Source organism: Ascaphus truei, chromosome 3, assembly GCF_040206685.1.
Source record: "Ascaphus truei isolate aAscTru1 chromosome 3, aAscTru1.hap1, whole genome shotgun sequence".
Classification (NCBI taxonomy): domain Eukaryota; kingdom Metazoa; phylum Chordata; class Amphibia; order Anura; family Ascaphidae; genus Ascaphus; species Ascaphus truei.
This window is the reverse complement of record NC_134485.1, coordinates 397587087-397606293: the sequence shown is the minus strand read 5'-3', so window position 1 is coordinate 397606293 and position 19207 is coordinate 397587087. Positions and strand designations below refer to the sequence as shown.

The following is a 19207-nucleotide window of genomic DNA, read 5'->3' as shown; positions in this document are numbered from 1 at the left end:
CCACGACAAGAATGGTATTCATTCCTTTGGAATTGGGAAGTTTGGCAATAAAATTTATAGATATGTGTTTCCAGGATTGTTCCGGGATGGGAAGAGGCATGAGAAGGCCAGAAGGTTTGTGATGGGCAGCTTTACTCTGGGCACAAACCGGACAAGCACTAGTGAAATAAAAAATGTCTTTGTTCATCTTTGGCCACCACAATGTCCGTTTAATAAGATCTGCTGTCCTCTTAAAGCCTGGATGCCCGGCTGATCTAGAAGAATGTCCCCAAAGTAAAATCTTGAAGGGTTTTAACATGGGAATGTCCCCAAAGTAAATTCTGAAGGGTTGTAACATGGGAGTCTGCTGCTGGAACGCCAGAAGGGGGGACTAGAGGGGAAGACTACTATGGTGAAAACCGAAATTGATGAAAAAAGGAGTGTCTTGTGTAGACTCATTCTTAAGAGAGTTGATAGCAAATTCGGCCCACGGTTACAGATCCACCCAGTTGTCTTGTGACTCAGAGACAAAGCATCTGAGATACTGCTCTAGTGTTTGATTCATCCTTTCAGTCTGACCATTGGTCTGAGGGTGGTATCCGGAAGAAAAAAGAAGAGAAATTCCGAGTCTCTGGGAAAACGCTCGCCAAAACTTAGAGATGAATTGAGACCCTCTGTCAGAGACAATTGAAATGGGGACACCATGTAATCTGAAAATTTCCTTGGAAAAAATATCGGCCAGTAGCAGAATTAGGAAGACCCTTGAGGGGAATAAAGTGTGAGTGTTTAGAAAATCTGTCTACCACGACAAGAATGGTATTCATTCCTTTGGAATTGGGAAGTTCGGCAATAAAATTTATAGATATGTGTTTCCAGGATTGTTCCGGGATGGGAAGAGGCATGAGAAGGCCAGAAGGTTTGTGATGGGCAGCTTTACTCTGGGCACAAACCGGACAAGCACTAGTGAAATAAAAAATGTCTTTGTTCATCTTTGGCCACCACAATGTCCGTTTAATAAGATCTGCTGTGTTCTTAAAGCCTGGATGCCCGGCTGATCTAGAAGAATGTCCCCAAAGTAAAATCTTGTGGCGAAACCGTGGAGCTGCGCATAAGCGTCCCTCTGGTACCTCGAACCTGCTGGGAATGTGAACCTGGGCTTTGTTGATTTCATCCAACACATCAAAATTATTGGCAGAGATTATGCACTTGGCAGGAAGAATGGGTTCTGTGGATTCATTAGATTCGTTCTCCATGGCGAACTGGCGAGAGAGAGCATCCGCTTTGATATTTTCGGTACCAGGAATATACGAAATGGTATAGTTAAAACGGGGGGAAAAAGTGATCAACGAGCCTGATGGGATCCTAACCGTCGAGCCCCCTCGATATACAGCAAATTTTTGTGGTCGGTGAAGATGGCAATAGGTTCTTTGGTGCCTTCTGAAAGATGCCTTCACTCCTGAAGAGCCAATTTAATGGCCAAAAGCTCACGATTTTCAACATCATAATTTCTTTCGGCAGACGAGAATTTCCGAGAAAAAAAACCACAGGGATGGAGTTTTTCTTGGGGAGAGGATCTCTGAGAAAGAACTGCAGCAGCTCCCACATCCGAAGCGTCAACCTCCAATGTGAAGGGAAGAGAGGTATCCGGGTGTCGTAGGATGGGTGCAGAAACTAAGGCTTTTTTGAGAAACTCGAATGCCTCAATGGCTTCAGGAGACCAAGACATGGGGTCGGCACACTTTTTGGTCAAGGCAGTGATGGGAACAGCAATGGAAGAAAAATTACGGATGAATTTCCTGTAATAATTGGCAAAGCCGAGAAAACGCTGTACGGCTTTGAGGGAATTTGGCAGCGCCCAGTCGAGAACAGACTTCAGTTTCTCTGGGTCCATAGAAAAACCTTGGTTAGAGATAATATAGCCTAGGAAGGCAGTAGAAGTCTGGTGGAACAAACATTTCTCCATCTTGGCGTATAGGCGGTTAGTACGGAGCCTAGACAGCTCCAGTTTGGTATGGTGAATGTGTTCATCTAAGTTTTTAGAAAAAATGAGAATGTCATCCAAGTAAACAATAACAAATGTTCCCAATACATCCCGGAAGATGTCGTTCATGAACTCTTGAAAGACGACAGGAGCATTGCATAAACCGAAGGGCATTACTAGATACTCATAATGTCCAGATCGTGTATTAAACGCGGTTTTCCATGCGTCCCCCTCTCTTATGCAAATGAGATTATAGGCCCCTCTTAAATCGAGCTTGGAGAAGATAGAGGCTCCCTGGAGATGATCGAACAGTTCAGAGATTAAGGGAAGGGGGTACCGATTCTTTACCATAATTTAGTTGAGTTTGCGAAAGTCGATACATGGCCTTAGCGATCCATCCTTCTTCTTCACGAAGAAGAAGCCTGCCCCAGCAGGGGAGGTAGAATTGCGGATGAATCCTTTCTCCAAGTTTTCTTGGATGTAAGACATCATGGCCTTAGTTTCAGGAACGGACAAAGGGTAAGACTTCGACTTCGGGAGGATGGTCCCTGGAATTAAATCGATAGGACAATCGTACGGACGATGGGGAGGACGAACCTCAGCTTGTACCTTGTTGAACACATCCAGGAACTCATGATACACGGTCGGAAGAATCGAGAGATTGGAAGGAACGTAATCCAGGCCGGCAAGCACCGCAACAGGAGGAGCCGTGGAAGCAGACTCAGTGGAAGAAGGCCACTGGATAGGCATGGTGCCAGTCCAATCAATGCGCGGATTGTGGAGTTGAAGCCAAGGCAATCTAAAATAAGTTGAACAGTAGGAGAATGGAAGATATCAAAAACTATTACCTCTTTTTGACCATCGGCCAAGGTCAGCGTGAGAGGAATGGACTCCCAGATGATAAATGCTGGCTGGAGTGGGTGACCGTCAATGGCCTCGAAACCAATAGGTGCTTTTCTCTTAACCATAGGAATTTGGTTCTCGGAGGCGAAGGTTTGATCCAGGAAGTTACCGCCAGATCCAGAGTCGATGAAAGCCTTTACTTCCAGACAGGGCCCTCCAGAGTAACAGGAAGCATAAACTTCTTCGGGAGATCCTCAGGGAGAGAGGGGCAAGAAGAAACAGTACCCAGTAGAAGCCCCTCTACCTTTACTGGGTGTTCCCGTTTTCCCGGCTTAAGGGAACAGTTCTGGAGGCAATGTTCCGAAGAACCACAGTAGAAACAGAGTCCCTTCTGACGGCGACGCATTCTCTCCGCGGCCCGAAGTTGTTGGCTACCGATTTGCATCGGCTCTGGGGCGTCCGATGCCAGGAGAGGCGAAGAGGGTGACCTGTGAGAGACAACAGGGGAAGAAAGAGAACGGGAACAGTGTCTCTCATGCCGTCGTTCATTGGGTGTTCTGGTCCATGCGCACACTGAGTGTAATCAGCTCCTCCAGGGAGGAAGGCCGGGCATGGGTAGCAAGATCATCTTCAAGGTGTCAGAGAGACCGTGGCAGTATGCCATTCCATTGAGTCTCAACGGCGAGGGTACGGATCTCGATCGTGTACTTGGCAGCAGATCTTCGAGCCTGTGAAATATGAAAGAGAGAGAATGCGGCCGTCTCCTGTCGTGCGGAGTGTCAAACACTTGCTGGAATTCATGCCTAAACTTAGGGTAATCTTGGGTTAGTCTTATGTTCCCAGAGGGGAGAGGCCCAAGCGAGGGCGTCACCGGTGAGCAAGGCATAAATGTATGCCACCTTAGAGCAGCCGGTAGGAAGCTGAGAGGGAGACATTTCGAATTGCACCTCGCATTGGTTTAGGACCCCGCGGCAAGCGAGGGGGTCCCCATCATACCGGTTGGGCGGTGGAATACGGGGTCCAGCATTACCATGGGTCATAGCAGCAGGAGGTGACAGAGCCACTGGAGTTTCCTGGACAGGGAGGTTAGCCAGTTGCTGGCAAATAGTGATCAGCTGGTTGCTCACAAGTTGTAAATGCTCCAAAGTAACAGCTGTACCCACCTCAGGGGGGTCTGCATTTGTTTGGCTCTGCATAATGTAACGCCTGTATGCCCGCAGACCTGGCCAGTCCCCAGTACTGAGGTGGGAAGGGTTTTACCACGCACCCACAGCAGTGAGGGCATGCCTGGAGTGTGGTATGGCGTTGCCGGGCCTTTAGAGAGATGGTTAGTTATACTTGCAACGCCTTTGGGATTCAGAGTAAGGATAGTGATGTTCGTGTGCCAGAGTCCAGGGATACAGAGAGCAGGATCGTAATGTTCGTAAGCCAGAGTCCAGGGATAACAGAAGTCAGCAAAGTCGTGTCCGTAAGCAGGGTTCAAGGGCAGTAGAGAGCAGGATAATCCAGTACAAGCAGAGGTCAAGCCAGGGAAATCCAGGGGTAAACAGGAGCAGGAGCAGAAGCTGGAAAACACAGGAGAGCCAAGCATAGGACTGCACACACAGAGGTTACAAAGAACTATGCAGAGCAATGAGAGAGAGGACAGACAGGGGTTATAAAGGAGGGAACACCAATGGGAGAGAGAAGAGGAGCAGAGGGTGAAGTGGAAGACAGCAGGGATAGGTGAGGAGGAGAAGAGGAGGAGACAGGTGAGCCAGTGAGGAGATAGCCTATAGAGTGTGAGAGGAGGAGCCAGGGGTCTGGGAAAGCCTACAAGAGGAGCGTGTGCGCGCGCCCTCTGTAAGGTTAGAGTGCGTGCGCACAGGCTGCGTCACGAGGTGCGTGGAGCGCCGCACCGTGGGGGCGCCTACCGAGAGAGGAGGAAGGACAGGAAGAGAGACTGCAAGAGGTAAGGGGACCGGAATGGGAGCCGAGGGGGGCCGTGAGTGGGGAGCACCGCAACGGGGAACGGGAGACCGAGAAGGCATGCGTGTCTTGCGGGGAGCGCGCGCAGACGCCGGGAGCACGTCAGAGGCTGCCGCAGAGGAACAGATGTGGGAGGAGGAAGGGAGAATAGCAAGGGAAGGAAAGGAAGGGATATGAGAGGCAGGAAGGAGCGGAGCGCCAGGTACACATGGAGGGGAAGGAATCCCCTGAACCATCACACTTGGTTGGCGGTACGGGCCTAGTTTAAGGGGGGTTAAATAGGCCCGTCGGTGGCGGCTATAGGGGGGTAGGTGCTTGTTCTTGCCAGACTGGGAGCTGGGCCATTTGAGCCCGGGGAGAAGTGGGCAAGGACAGTTATCTATGACCTCGAGAGCCCGCTCATGTAGGGGACACGAGGTCAGTGGTCCGAGGGCCAGCTGACCGTCCCTTCCCCCCCTGTCAAAGGAGCACTCTGGCAGGGAGTGGTATTTACCCCTCTTAGGTATTAAGGTATAAATAAATAGCCGCGGCCATTTACCTCCACTTCCCATTTCCTATCTTTATTCATATGTTACATGTGGGTACAGGGCGGGGGGAGAGGGAAACTACCTGGCAGCCTTCCTAGTCAAGGTTTATCAAATCAAGTGTCCAGAAATAACAGCGTAAATGATCTGACCATACCTTCAACGATCCAGAAATAGAAGGGGCACTATGTAGTCATAAAGGACTCACTTTAAAAGGGCAGCATCCTGACGTGATCCCCTGTGTCCTCAAAGGTGACACCGTCGTTTTTTGCACACTCAGGAGTTTACTGTTCCAGCTTAATTTACCTTTGGACTGTTCCTGTGTATTCTGGCTACAAGTCTACTTCAGTGGGTCATTAACCTTGTAGCACCATAATTTGCCAGTTATACTCCTTAACCATCACTGTGTTTACAGGCACTCCTGTATGAGATTTGTGCTTCCCACTTTACCTGTATTTTGCTCGGAGAACTAGCAGTAGCTCTTTATATATCTTTGGTATTCCACTGTTTCATTTAGCTTTGAGATCTAGTGTCAGTGTGTCACTGTGTATTTCAGGGACCTAGTCACAGGGTAAGGGAAGTACCAGGTGACTTCGGTCTACCTGGGAACAGGCCAGAAGAAGGGGTCTGTACCCCGAAACGTTAAGTTGCCCCCCTTGCCCTGCACTTTTTATTTCCCATGTTTTTTTCTTCCTCTCCTTCCCTCTCTTTCCTTCCCCATCCCTGTCTTTGTCCCTGTTCCCTTATACACACGTTGTCCCTTTGTTGCTGTTTCACGTTATATGCATCGTACATGTATAATTAAATTTGATTTTTGGCTGATCCTTTATTAGTTCATTTTTCCTTGGTGTGCTGGGAACATTTATGTTCTATTGATTGTTTGAGAGGAACGAGGGTCCTCTCTGTTCCCGTCTGCACCCGTTATTGCTACACAGACTTTCTTAGTGTGTGCTGTCTGTACTTACTTTGTGAAAAAACAATATGTTTAACAGTATCAACAGAAAACTCTACCCCTCCTTTCCTCTCACATCTGAATGAAGCTACACGTCGAGGGAATACAGCCAAACACCTCCCATGCTGCAAGTTGTTGTTGGAAAGAGAAGAAAAGTGTTATAGAAGAACAGGTGGTCTACCAGCAGGACAGATCCAGCAGTTCTGGAATTTAACGTGACCCAATTTATATCAACTGGGCATTCGCTTGAAAAATGCAAAGCTTTTCTAATTGCAGGACTTTCCAGCATATATAACATGCTTCCTACAATTCACATAGACTAGAAACAAAACTTTCTCGTGACGCTGGCTGAAAATGGCTCTAAATGTTCCGGGTTTGATTGCGGTGATCATCTTTTATTCAATTACCTTAGCAACTGGCCTTTGGGCTGCTTGGAAAGCCAAAAAGAGTGAGAAGAACAAAACGCAAACAGAGATTGCTATAGTTGGAGGTAGAAACTTGAATATATTTGTTGGATTGTTCACCACTACTGGTAAGGTACTTTGTTTTTTAAAAAAAAAAATACTTATTCAGAAAAGGAATTTAGATTTCTACCAAAAGTGCAGCTTGCTTACTTAGTAACTAAATGATGAAAATGTTATAAGGAAGGTTGCATTTATTCATTAGGATTTTAAATGTGTTTCTTCCCATGGAAACTGATCAAGTGGCTTCCACTCTTGACACCAAATGATCTTGTTACTAAAATGAATGATAATAATTCTGATAATATATGCATGATACAGGATTCAATGACCGATCAGAAAAGATTGGTAGTCTCCCCACCGTCTCCTAAATTACATTTTGAGTTTCTTTTGACATTTCTCATCTATTTATCACAGGATCACAATGAGGAAATAGTCATCTTGATTGCTGATCAATTATGTAAATAATTAAAATGTGTTGCCAGCTTTTTGAGGAAACGCTCCTACTCAAACCCAGAGTCATTTTGGCACAAGGGCAAAACTGGAATAATGCTTATATAACTTCTGTTATGTTTCTCAATCTAGTTATGGGCTTCTATTCTTCAACTAATATATTCAGATTAAAGGCATAAAAACGAAATTGATCTTTGAAAGTCACCCCACGTATCTTTCAGAAGCGCGTGTATGAGCGGGTTACCATAGAGATGTATATAAGTATATCTTTATTTATATAGCGTCTTTACAAAAGAGACAATACAAGGAATTATAATACAATAAGTGCAACAAGCAAAATCAGACAATAGGAAAGGAAATCAATCTAAGCTACTAAAATACTGTAAAGATAACAGGGTATATATATATTTGACTTACACATTAAGATCTGTAAATAGGAGTTAAAGGTGCTAGATCAATAGATTCGCCAGATAAATCAGAAATCTCTGTCATATCAATAGGCCATTGGTGTAGTCCTGTATGTTTAATCTAAAAGTTGTTTTAAAATGGGGCACACATAAATATTGAAATCTATATTTGATAGTTTAACCTGGTTGACTGTGTGTTTTACTGCCCTTGTATCGGCCTTATCTCTCACTGTGCTTTTCCTAATTGACCATCATAATATAGAATGAGTGTCCAGAAATTGACTTATTTTTGTCGCAGGCAAACAGGGTTTACAAAGAATCGCCCTCCCCTCACCCCCTGTGTTATAAGTGGGGAAAAAACAACACATTGCCAGAAAGGTTTTAAAACAACTCGTGCCTTCCTTATTTTTTAGGTGTCAAACACATATGTTTAACCCATTGAACCTAGGTAGCATTCTGCCATTACTGCAATCACTGCCAACACTGGTCCTAATTGTGAATAGAAGTATAGAAAAGATCGGGGCACTCACATGCTATCCACGGATTGACTGAAGAAAACAAAACCAATAGGTTAACCAGGTGTTCCGGAACTGAAAAAATGCTAATTTTCTGTGATTGGTGTTTTTCAGCAGCACTGGGGTTTTGGGCTATATATATGTACTCTGCACTGCATTCATTGCACCACCTTGAGAAAGGTCCCACTGGGGGACCGAAACGTCGGTTTATGTGTCTTTTTCAATACAAAAACTTGTGATCAAACTTACCAGAGTGCTGTCTCCTGATCTCGTGCTTCAAACGGTATTGTATGGTATATATATATATATATATATATATATATATATATATATATATATATATATATATATATATATATATATATATATATATATATATATATATATATATATATATATATATATATATATATAACACACACACTTAATGATCAAGAAACCACCTCAGACACAGCTGATTCCAGTATAATAGTGTAATTACATTTTAATCAATTAAAAAATTTAAAAATAAGTATAAAAGTAACACATAATGAGATCAAATAATAAAAAACATTATAAGACAATTATTCCTGATTGCCATAACAAAAATATAATTCTCATACTGAATCCAAGAACCTTAAGTCCATTGATATGATTTGTATAGCTGGCAATCAGTAAGTCAGTCTAAGTTGAATGCACCAATATATAATTGTATGTTTACACTAATATGCAAATAGAATAATGGATATGTTGAAAAATCATGATCCATCAATTCACCAAACACAGAGCATAAAGAACCCAGTATGTGTTGCAAAAGATGAAGCATAATCATAAGTGCTACAAAATGTTACATTGAAACACAAAACATGCATCGGTTAAGACATTGGGGGTTATGCACAAAGCAGTGATAAGTGTTTTTAAGTGAGATAAATACCTTTATTTCTCAATATTGCGTGCAGCGCGATTCACAAAGCAGTGATACCACTGCAGAATCGCGCTTAAAAGGCTTTTTATCATCAAAACATTGCTCCATAAATTGTGCCAAAAAGCATTTATCTCACTTAAAAACACTTATCACTGCTTTGTGCATAACCCCCTGTGAGCGCCAAAAGGAACATTCACCATCAACATTTCCTAAGTGTCCAATGTAGATAAATCTACATCGTAGTAGCATGAATGGAAATTTCAAATATTCATCCAAAACATAGGTACAGATATGTAGCATAAACATTCCAGATTCAAATATATAAATCTTGAAATAAGGATACTTTGGATTTTTTTTATGTGTTGATGGTTATATATAAACCAGCAGTGGAACACAATAACTACTTATAAAATCTCATGTAAACCAAACTTAAAGATGGATTATTATATAAAATAAAACAGCCCAGATCCCAGTCTGAGTTGAGACCATCGGGTTGAAGCGTTCCCAGCGTAAATATCCAGAATGCTTCTCTTTGATTCAATAATCTGGTTCTATTCCCTCCTCTATTAGGAATGGGAATATGTTCCAATGCTATACATCTTGTTGGAGAATTAATTTTACGTGCTCCAAGACACGTATTTTGGGCAATCTTGTAGTTAATCCCACATATTGTTTGTGGCAACCCACAGATAAGGAGATAAACCACATTGTTTGTCTGGCATGTAATACAAGATTTAATGATATATTTATGTCTTTTCCTTATTTTCAACGTTAATGTTTTCTGAATAGAAGGGCAGATTGTACAGTGTCCACATTTATGTGAACCTTGAAGTTAAGGAAAAAATCCCCTATTTTTCATTTTCCTATTACTTTGAAACAGACTAGGTGATATATAATTACCTATGGTTTGAGATTTAGAAAATACTATTTTGGGGTCAAAGGATACAATATTGCATAGACGAGGATCTAAACATAGAACTGGCCAGTGTTTTCTAATAATAGCAGATATGGCCGTAGCCTGACTGCTATATTGAGTGATGAAGTAAGGCACTTCATGGGCAGCACTATGTGAAACCTTAGTCTCCTTATCAGATTTGGTATTAGTCATTGAAATGAGATCAGTCCTATTCATTGACAGCGTGCACTCAAATGCTTCCTCTAAGTCACAACTCTTGTAACCCCTCTCTAAAAACGTTTTTTTTTTACGATCAATATGGAGCCGCAGAAATTGTATAGTTTACTGTAAAATGTTAAATTGTAAAGTATTTTGCATTTGAGAAGTGGTACTCAATGCCATATGAGCATATTCCATACAGGGAATGAACTTGCTAGCTGAGATCTCTGCAAAACATAGAACAGTACAAAAAAACAAATACATACTTGTCATATATCTTGTTCAGCTCTTTAATGCATGTATTCACTTCTAAATAAGTACATATGTAGGATGGACCATCGCTTCCCTCGATAACACACCATATCCCAAAATAACTCAGAATATCACAGTGTTTACAGTACATACCCTGTACTGTAGGCTTCAATAGCAATGTTGGCACAGAATATCCAACATATCCCAACAGAGAGATGTTCTAGGAGCCATATTGATCCTGTAGAAATGTAGATTTGTTGTATGTCCTGATACCTTTTAAAGAACCAACATTGGGGTTCTTCATAGATTAAATGATGGTGTCCAAAGCTTTTGAAACTTGGTAGGTTTCTTCTTCAAGAGGCAGTACCTTAAAAACACAACCTATGAAAAATCAATATCAGAGAGAGTAATAATAAAGCCAGCTACAGGTGCAGTCACGAGTATTCCAACACTTACCTTGGAAAATCTGGGGCAATCTCCCAGTAATGCTGCAACATTTCTGCAACATTTCTGCAGGCAGACAAATGGCTCATCTGATTAGCACAGCGGGCTCCATGTCAGTCTCATTCAAACTGACCAGGGATCCCTGCGGTGTTAATCCGATGGCCATTAGTATTTCTGCAGAAATGTCAGAGAAATGTTGCAGCATTACTGGGAGAATGCCCCAGATTTTTCAAAGCAATGTTCGGATACTCATAGCTGCATCTGTACATGTAAGGTAGAAAAGCCGTCTGTGTAGCTCTAAGGTAAACAGCCCAGTGGCTATGAGCCAAATAATGTCTGGATGGAGAGTATAAGGAGTGGATAAAAGGGGAGAGAGAGTTGGTGAGATGCACTGCTAGCAATTGTGGTGCGTTGAGATGCCCAGTTGCAAAAGTACAGTGTAATGGGATCGGTGTGGAGTAGCCTGTTACTCACAATCAGTGCCATCCTTCACTGCTCTCTATCCCGGTGTCATGTGTCCATGAGAAGATGGTGACATCACTCCCCGGCGCGGGCCGATCCAAGGAACAATAGAAAAAATAGTAGATCGATGCGGCAACCACTCAAAGGGACTGGGACTCGCCAGAAATGGATTAAAAACAGGAAAAATTTATTGAACTACATAAAGGGAGCACTCAGGACAAAAGAAAATGGGGAAACCTCCTCCCACGCGTTTTGGGCATAGACTGCCCCTTCTCAAGATTAGTTCCCTGCGAGTCTTCGTTAGTTCCCTGTGTGTGTAGATTAGTTCCAAGTGAGTCTTCGTTGGTTCCCTTTGTGTGTAGATTAGTTCCCTGTGTATCTACATTAGTTCCCTATTAGCGCCCTCTCTTATACGTACATCTTTCCAAACAATCCTCATGTGATTGGTGCAGACTATTTCTTCCTTTTGTCTTCTTAGCAACATGGGTCGGAGGCGCATACATCAACGGAATAGCAGAAATAGTGTATCTTCCGTCCAGAGGACTAGCTTGGGTTCATGCCCCTTTAGGATTCGCAGCAACGTTTATTATTGGTAAGCAGAACTTGTACCCTTCTATCACTATTTATGAGAAATACATATCATTGCTTTGTGTTCCTTTAATAGTGGTTCAAGACAGAATAAATGCTTAACATCACCAACCAATGGGGTGCAAAACGAATCATTGTCAAAGCAGCATTAGAAGTAAAACGCTAATTGAAAAAAGAAAAAATTAAAAAAAACATTCTTTCAAACTGATAATGAACATCCTGCATTGTACTAATGTACTGATTTATTTTCAACCCAGAGAGCCGGTTCTTATTAAAACATGACTTATGGTAAAACATTTTATAAATAAATAAATGATAGCAGCAATTTCACATAAATCATTGCTCTGCCTTCTATGTTGAATTTGTGAAATGTCCATTCCCACTGACAGTAATAACCAATAATATAGCATTTTCACTGGGTTGTATAGATGTTTAAAGTTAGTTAGACATTAGTGACAGAGTAGCTGCAATTACTGTCAGTGCATTAATAGTGTTATCATTGGCTTGTGTTCTAAGGAGAAGAAAATATAGAAAGTGTAGTCATACACCGTGTATTTATTGCAGCATGTTGATTTCCAATGAGCATTCAAGAATAAATTGCCGTTTTAATGGCAAATTATATCACATAACCAGAAGACTCTGTTACAAAAGGTCTTGAATGGATAACATTTTAAAAGCATTTCAAATTGTCAATTTCTACTGTACAATGTAAATTAAAATGCACATTTCCAATGATAGTATTGTAAGAGGTATCAAGAACAGAAATAGAATGATCAGGAACAAAACATTCAGGCAAAAGGAAGACCAATGTCCTGGTACCAAACCAAAGTGAAGAAGAATATACTGTACTGTGCACTGCTAACAAATACCCTGAGAGACAAGTGTCCAAAAATAATATGAGTTTAAGAGCTGCCAATAATTATTTCATATCAGTCCTTTTATCTAGCAACAGGACAGCCAAATGTGTTACGTCATTGGGAACACAGCTCAACTCCGTTATAACGCGATCCGTTACAACGCGAATCCGCTTATAACGCGATGCAAGGGTGGCGCCCAATTTTTGCATTTATGGATACTTTACAGCACGATTATTGATATCTTAAATACTTTATTGTACAATACACACAATTGTACATTATTTCTAATACGATCCGCTTATAGCACGATGTGATTCTTTGGACCCCAAACACAGCGTTATAAGGGGGTTGAGCTGTACTTGTTGCTGCGTCTGTAAGAGATGAAAAAAAGTCAGTGCACTGCCTGTAATAAATGCAGGAGGCTAATGGTAGCAAAAACAACCTTTTAATAAATAAAAGGATCAAACATCAGCCCTGGGTCATCCAGAAAACGCTCACCTACGCGCACGGCCCGAAACGCGTAGGTGAGCGTTTTCTGGATGACCCAGGGGTGATGTTTGATCCTTTTATTTATTAAAAGGTTGTTTTTGCTACCATTAGCCTCCTCCATTTATTACAGACAGTGCACTGCCTTTTTTTCATCTGTTCATCTTCCCCTGCTTGGTGAATTGCACGCTGTTCAGGATACCTGATGGGACTGCTCCTCTGGAACTAAAAGTGAGTTTTTTCTTACATACTATGCCTAGTTATTATGGTTGGGACAATCTTTGTACTGTTATTGTGCTGGTTAGCACTAGGTACTAGTCCCTTGCCCTATTAGGGTATGTTTCCATTTCTCACCATCATTTTGGAGTTTTCCCTACGGAATAATTATTACAATATTATTGGGACTCATATGCTTTGATGCACCGGTTACCGACTTTTTGCGTCTATAAGAGAACTTCTCTGCATCAGACAACATGTAATGAATACGTGCAACTGATAGGTATCCACGGCGCAAACTAGGTGAATAGTGACCCAGGGCAATGTCTACAGTGTCCACAGTATTAGCGCAAAAGCGCCGTACGGCAACCAGGGAGGCACAGAGTGAACCCCCCCCCCCCACATGCTGCAGCTGCCCCCAGAAACTCAGTCGCTTAATGTATTTACTTATTATTGTTTTATTTTATTGTATTTTATATTGTGTAAAGGTTCTGTTTCTCTTAATTAACACTGTATGTGCATGTATCTTTAATGAGCTTTGAGCTGTACCTCTATTGATTGGTGCAGCAATATGACACCTTATTTCTGATTGGGCGTTTGATGTATAAAAGTGTACACTTCCCCAGTTGCATTTACTCCCTGAAGAAGTAACTGTGTGTTACGAAACGCGTTGGAGTGTGTTTCAGCTCATTTCTTAACTATATTTTATAGTTTATTATCTTTTATCCACCCCTCCCTGTCCCTTGTGTCAGTCATCCCTGCCTGATTCACTCTGTGCCTCCCTGGTTGCCGTACGGCGCTTTGCGCTAATACTGTGGACACTGTAGACATTGCCCTGGGCTCTGCACTGAAAGAGCAACCAGTGACGTCATCAGCGGACGTCCCGCGAGGCGCAACGGCGTGCTGTCGGCGTGTAGCAGTGGAAGGCAACAGCAGAGCAGACTGCACTTGTTCTTGGGACTTGTGTGTATAGCCACACTGCGGATTTAACATCTCAGCATCCAGGAACGGAGTGAGTGCCCTCCACGGATCCAGAGGACCCCCCTACCTGGTCGGATGATCGTTGGTCTCCGGTTCCTCTCCTGATAGTGGATGAAGCCTGACGAGTCCAGCTGTTCCCCTGTATGGTAACCCCACTTATCAAATGCTTGATTTTATACACTTTGATGTACGCAGAACTTATTATCTTCTAGTAAAATTAACTTTTTAAACTGTATTTCACTATGTGCGTTGTGCGCCTTGTCTTTTCTCTGTTTCTCTAGTCCCAGGGGTGTCGAGCCACCCCCCAAGAAAGGCTGCAGACGCAATATTTGTGAATTTACACCTACAAGGTCATCACTATTGTTTATTATACTCTGTATTCACAATTGTGTATTCTATCATATTATCACGTTATTAGCTGCGCACTATCACTCTTTTTTTATACTAGCCCATGCTCCACCTGGGAGTGTGAGAGTCAAGGAGAGATTCTTAGGGCCTCAAGCTCCAGAGGTTGGCTCCAGGGACCACAGAAGCAGAGTGTGCTGTATGATGCCAGTGTGCTGTATGATGCCAGTGTGCTGTATGATGCCAGTGTGCTGTATGATGCCAGTGTGCTGTATGATGCCAGTGTGCTGTATGATGCCAGTGTGCTGTATGATGCCAGTGTGCTGTATGATGCCAGTGTGCTGTATGATGCCAGTGTGCTGTATGATGCCAGTGTGCTGTATGATGCCAGTGTGCTGTATGATGCCAGTGTGCTGTATGATGCCAGTGTGCTGTATGATGCCAGTGTGCTGTATGATGTCAGTGTGCTGTATGATGCCAGTGTGCTGTATGATGTCAGTGTGCTGTATGATGCCAGTGTGCTGTATGATGCCAGTGTGCTGTATGATGTCAGTGTGCTGTATGATGCCAGTGTGCTGTATGATGCCAGTGTGCTGTATGATGCCAGTGTGCTGTATGATGCCAGTGTGCTGTATGATGTCAGTGTGCTGTATGATGCCAGTGTGCTGTATGATGCCAGTGTGCTGTATGATGCCAGTGTGCTGTATGATGTCAGTGTGCTGTATGATGCCAGTGTGCTGTATGATGCCAGTGTGCTGTATGATGCCAGTGTGCTGTATGATGCCAGTGTGCTGTATGATGCCAGTGTGCTGTATGATGCCAGTGTGCTGTATGATGTCAGTGTGCTGTATGCGATGCTGTACAGAATACAGACCCAAGTTATGTTTTACTCCTGCCTGAGGCTGCAGTCTTTCAGGAGAGGGAAAGAGGTTTTCTGGCAGGGACTGCAGCTATCTCTGATAGGCCCTGTTGGAATAGAGACACTGCACCAAAGATGAGAGCTACAGATCGAAAAGCCCGTCCGGCGGACACTCAGTATCCTGTAAGCCTAACAGGTAAGCAGCACTACACCGGTAACCAGAACGATATCTCTCTTGGGGTGGGGGGAAAGGGGTTACACTTCTATATCAGTAAATTTTGTTAATATTTTTTTCGCAGTCTGATTGTACTGTACAGCAGAATCTGCACCTTATACTGTAAATATATGATCATAACATTAGGAATAATGAACTTTGCCTTATTACCTCTGAAGGAGAGCCGCAAGACAATACCTGTCAACTAATGGCAAGGTGTCAGGTAAATCTGGTCCAAGTTACCACTAATCATTCTGGGATTTGTGCATCATAGTATATGATGAGAGATAAAGGACTACAATTCCCAGAATGCTTAGATGTTTGAGTTCCTAAACTAAGATTAACTCAAATTCTGAATGACTGGAGTAAGATGTTTCTGAGATATCTGCTAGCGCCCTTGCTAACACAGTGAAGCTCGTAATGGCTAGATTTGGGAGGGAAATGAAGGAGCTCTCTTCAGTGTCTTGCATTGTCTAATAGCAGATAATCGGAAGGTCCCACTGTTTAGGGTTTGTTTGTGTTGCCCTTCACGCATTACATGTTGTCTGATGCGGAGAAGTTCTATTGTTATACAGAAGCAGCAACAAGTATCCCCTATGACGCAACACATTTGGCTGTCCTGTCGCTAGATAAAAGGACTGATATGGAATAATTATTGGCAGCTCTTATTCTCTTATATTATTTTTGGACACTTGTCTCTCAGGGTAATTTTTAGCAGTGCACAGTACAGTATATTCTTCTGATCATTCACTTTGGTTTGGTACCAGGACATTGGTCTGCCTTTTGCCCGAATGTTTAGTTCCTGATCATTCTATTTCTTTGTCATGGTCTTGCATTGAGGGGTTTGTTTCAGGAAGAAAGTACAACAATGATACCTCATATTCCTAAAAAACAAAAAACCTTCAAATAAAGAAGCAGAGTTGGCTAGAATGCTTCGCAAGGATGATGTTGAAGGTCAAGCAGAGCCTTCTGGAGCCATTGTCACAGCCTTTTGCTTCTCCTTTCCTACACTACAGTGTTGCAGCTAATTTTGGGATTTGGTTGCCAGATGTGGTCCTAGCACTATGGGGCAGATTCATCAAATTCTGCAATTGACTTGAATAGCAGTAATTGCCAGATTGGGTGCGTTACCCCACATCGGAGCTTGATTAATCCTGGGTTATGCCTTCACGTAGTGTTCTGGTGTTGAAAGCAGAATGAGACAGTTAAGTACGTGTACAATGTTAATTGCATTATTATAATAGAATATACATGCCACTCATTTGCTATAAACTATATTTTATTCAAGCAATACTTTAACACATACATTTAGAGGGTAATTTGGAGTATCAGTTCCTTATATTCATTTAAATAAAAAAATATATGACAAGCTGAAATGCCTCAAATCAGGCATGTTAACACTATGTTAGCAAGTGTGATTGCCTCACGTGTGGCTGTCATGATTGTTGACACAGTACAGATGTAGACAGACTTAGTTTTCTCGGAGCCACATAAAAGGCAAAACGCTGCGGTTCTGGGGAAAGTAAAAGAAGTGGCTGCTTTCTGAATGGGACCCTCCACAGAGAGATTTCCCACTGCTTGGTGATGCCACGGTCAGGATTCCACAGTTTCCCAGGGAAGCGGGTCCAGTGAGTCTGGCTACATCTCTACAACGTGGCAAGTGGATCATCAGGAAGCGCATACTATGTGGGAACACATAAAAAGAAAAATGCTTTTGGTGCAGTATTGTGCAAACAGTGATGGAGTAAAGTTGCTAGCACAGAATGTGTACACAGAATACTCACAAACGTGAGGTAGGATGAAGGCACATAAAGGTATCTTTAAGAGCTGGTGTCAATCTGTGGAGTATGGTGTTGCCAGAATACTGTGGTTCCCAGCTGACCTTTAGGGCAGGAAAACCCTGGACATAGCGTAGACCGTAAAACAATTTAATAAACGAAGTAGTTATAATCCAATCTACTCACATGTTGCAAGATTAAAAACAGCATTTTAGATCTCAATGATCTCTGCAAATATCGCTCGATGCTGCCACCGGATGGGGCCTCTCTCTCTGGTCTCCCTCCTTCTCTGCTGTGCGTGTCACGAGTGCGTGTCAGCAACCGGAAGTGACGTCATCGGCATCCAAGGGTTCCGGTGGGTAGAGACAGCGTCACTCTACGCGTTTCACCTTACTTGGCGTCCTCAGGAGTGACGTTGTGAGAGGTATAACTGATATATATACACCCTCCAATTAGTTGTTAATTGATTTACTGGGAGATACTGGTAGACAATTATCTCTAGGATTACAATTGCCTAGATAGCTGCTCTGGTGTATAGCAGGGGTAATTGGGCACACAGTCTTGCAGGGCAGTCAGTAAGACTTAACCACTAAATGCCTGTCCATTGATGTATTGGACATATATATTCTGCAGACAGTGATTGCCCAACGGCACCCGCTATATCAAACATGTAGATGTGTTGCTTGCATATAAATAGAGCCATATTATTAAACACCAGAGTATGTAAGGGATAGCTAAATCACTTATAGATGCATAAACATTTACATATATCTGATCTCCAAATACATCCTAACTAAATAATCTGATTTATCCTACTGATACAAAATCTAATGTACAAAATAGCATGATGATATATATATTGTACAAAATAGCATGATGATATATATTGTTAGCCTAAGCTGGCATCAGAATGAGGGTAATAAGTTGCCACATGTAATGGGCAATCTTAAAGGCAGATACATACAATTTATTATTCCTCTGTATCATACATATGCAGAGTTCAAAAAGTGTTAAAACTAATCTATAGTGATCTCATGCTCTAACTAAATAGAAATTAATAAAATACAGTATAAAATGTCGTGGGGGGAATAGAAACGAAAAGTTATTGCAGGAAACATAAGAATATAAAACTTATAAAAATTCTTATCAAAGTCATATAAAAATCTTATAAAAACTTATAAAAAAGGTTTAATGTCAAATTCTAAGTTAAGGCCCGAGGGGGACATAGTACTGAGTTCAAACATCCAGAAGGATTCTCTCTTTAAAAGAGCTGAATGTCTGTTGCCACCCCTCCAATGTGGCATAACCTGTTCTATGGCCTTAAAAGTTAACCCTATTGGGTCCGAGTTGTGCATTAACAAGAAATGATTGGAAACACTATGAGTAGTGAGTTTTTTCCTAATGTTTCCAATATGTTCTAGTATGCGTGTCTTCAAAGGACGAATTGTTTTTCCAATGTATTGAAGACCGCAACTGCACTCAATGAGATATATTACAAAATGTGACCTGCAATTGAGATGCTGTTTTATATTGTACATTTTCTTGGTAGCATAGGACGTGAAACTGTTGGTAACTTTAGAACTAAAATTACAAGCTGTACACATTTTACAGCCGTAAAAACCTT

The 19207-nt window shown here is 42.3% G+C and overlaps 1 protein-coding gene across 2 annotated transcripts in view; it reads left to right on the top strand.

Annotated features, from left to right (window-relative positions):
- The first annotated feature begins 6311 nt into the window (after positions 1-6311).
- The window catches only part of LOC142490343 (high affinity choline transporter 1-like), a 46106-nt gene continuing 33210 nt past the window's right edge, over positions 6312-19207 (top strand). The window contains exons 1-2 of one of the 2 annotated variants that reach the window (XM_075592508.1): positions 6314-6779; positions 11738-11851. In XM_075592508.1, the coding sequence (XP_075448623.1) occupies positions 6602-6779; positions 11738-11851 (292 nt within the window). In that variant the 5' untranslated portion in view covers positions 6314-6601. Of the gene's footprint in view, positions 6780-11737; positions 11852-19207 lie in introns of both variants that reach the window. The other variant, XM_075592509.1, reaches the window with a different exon arrangement.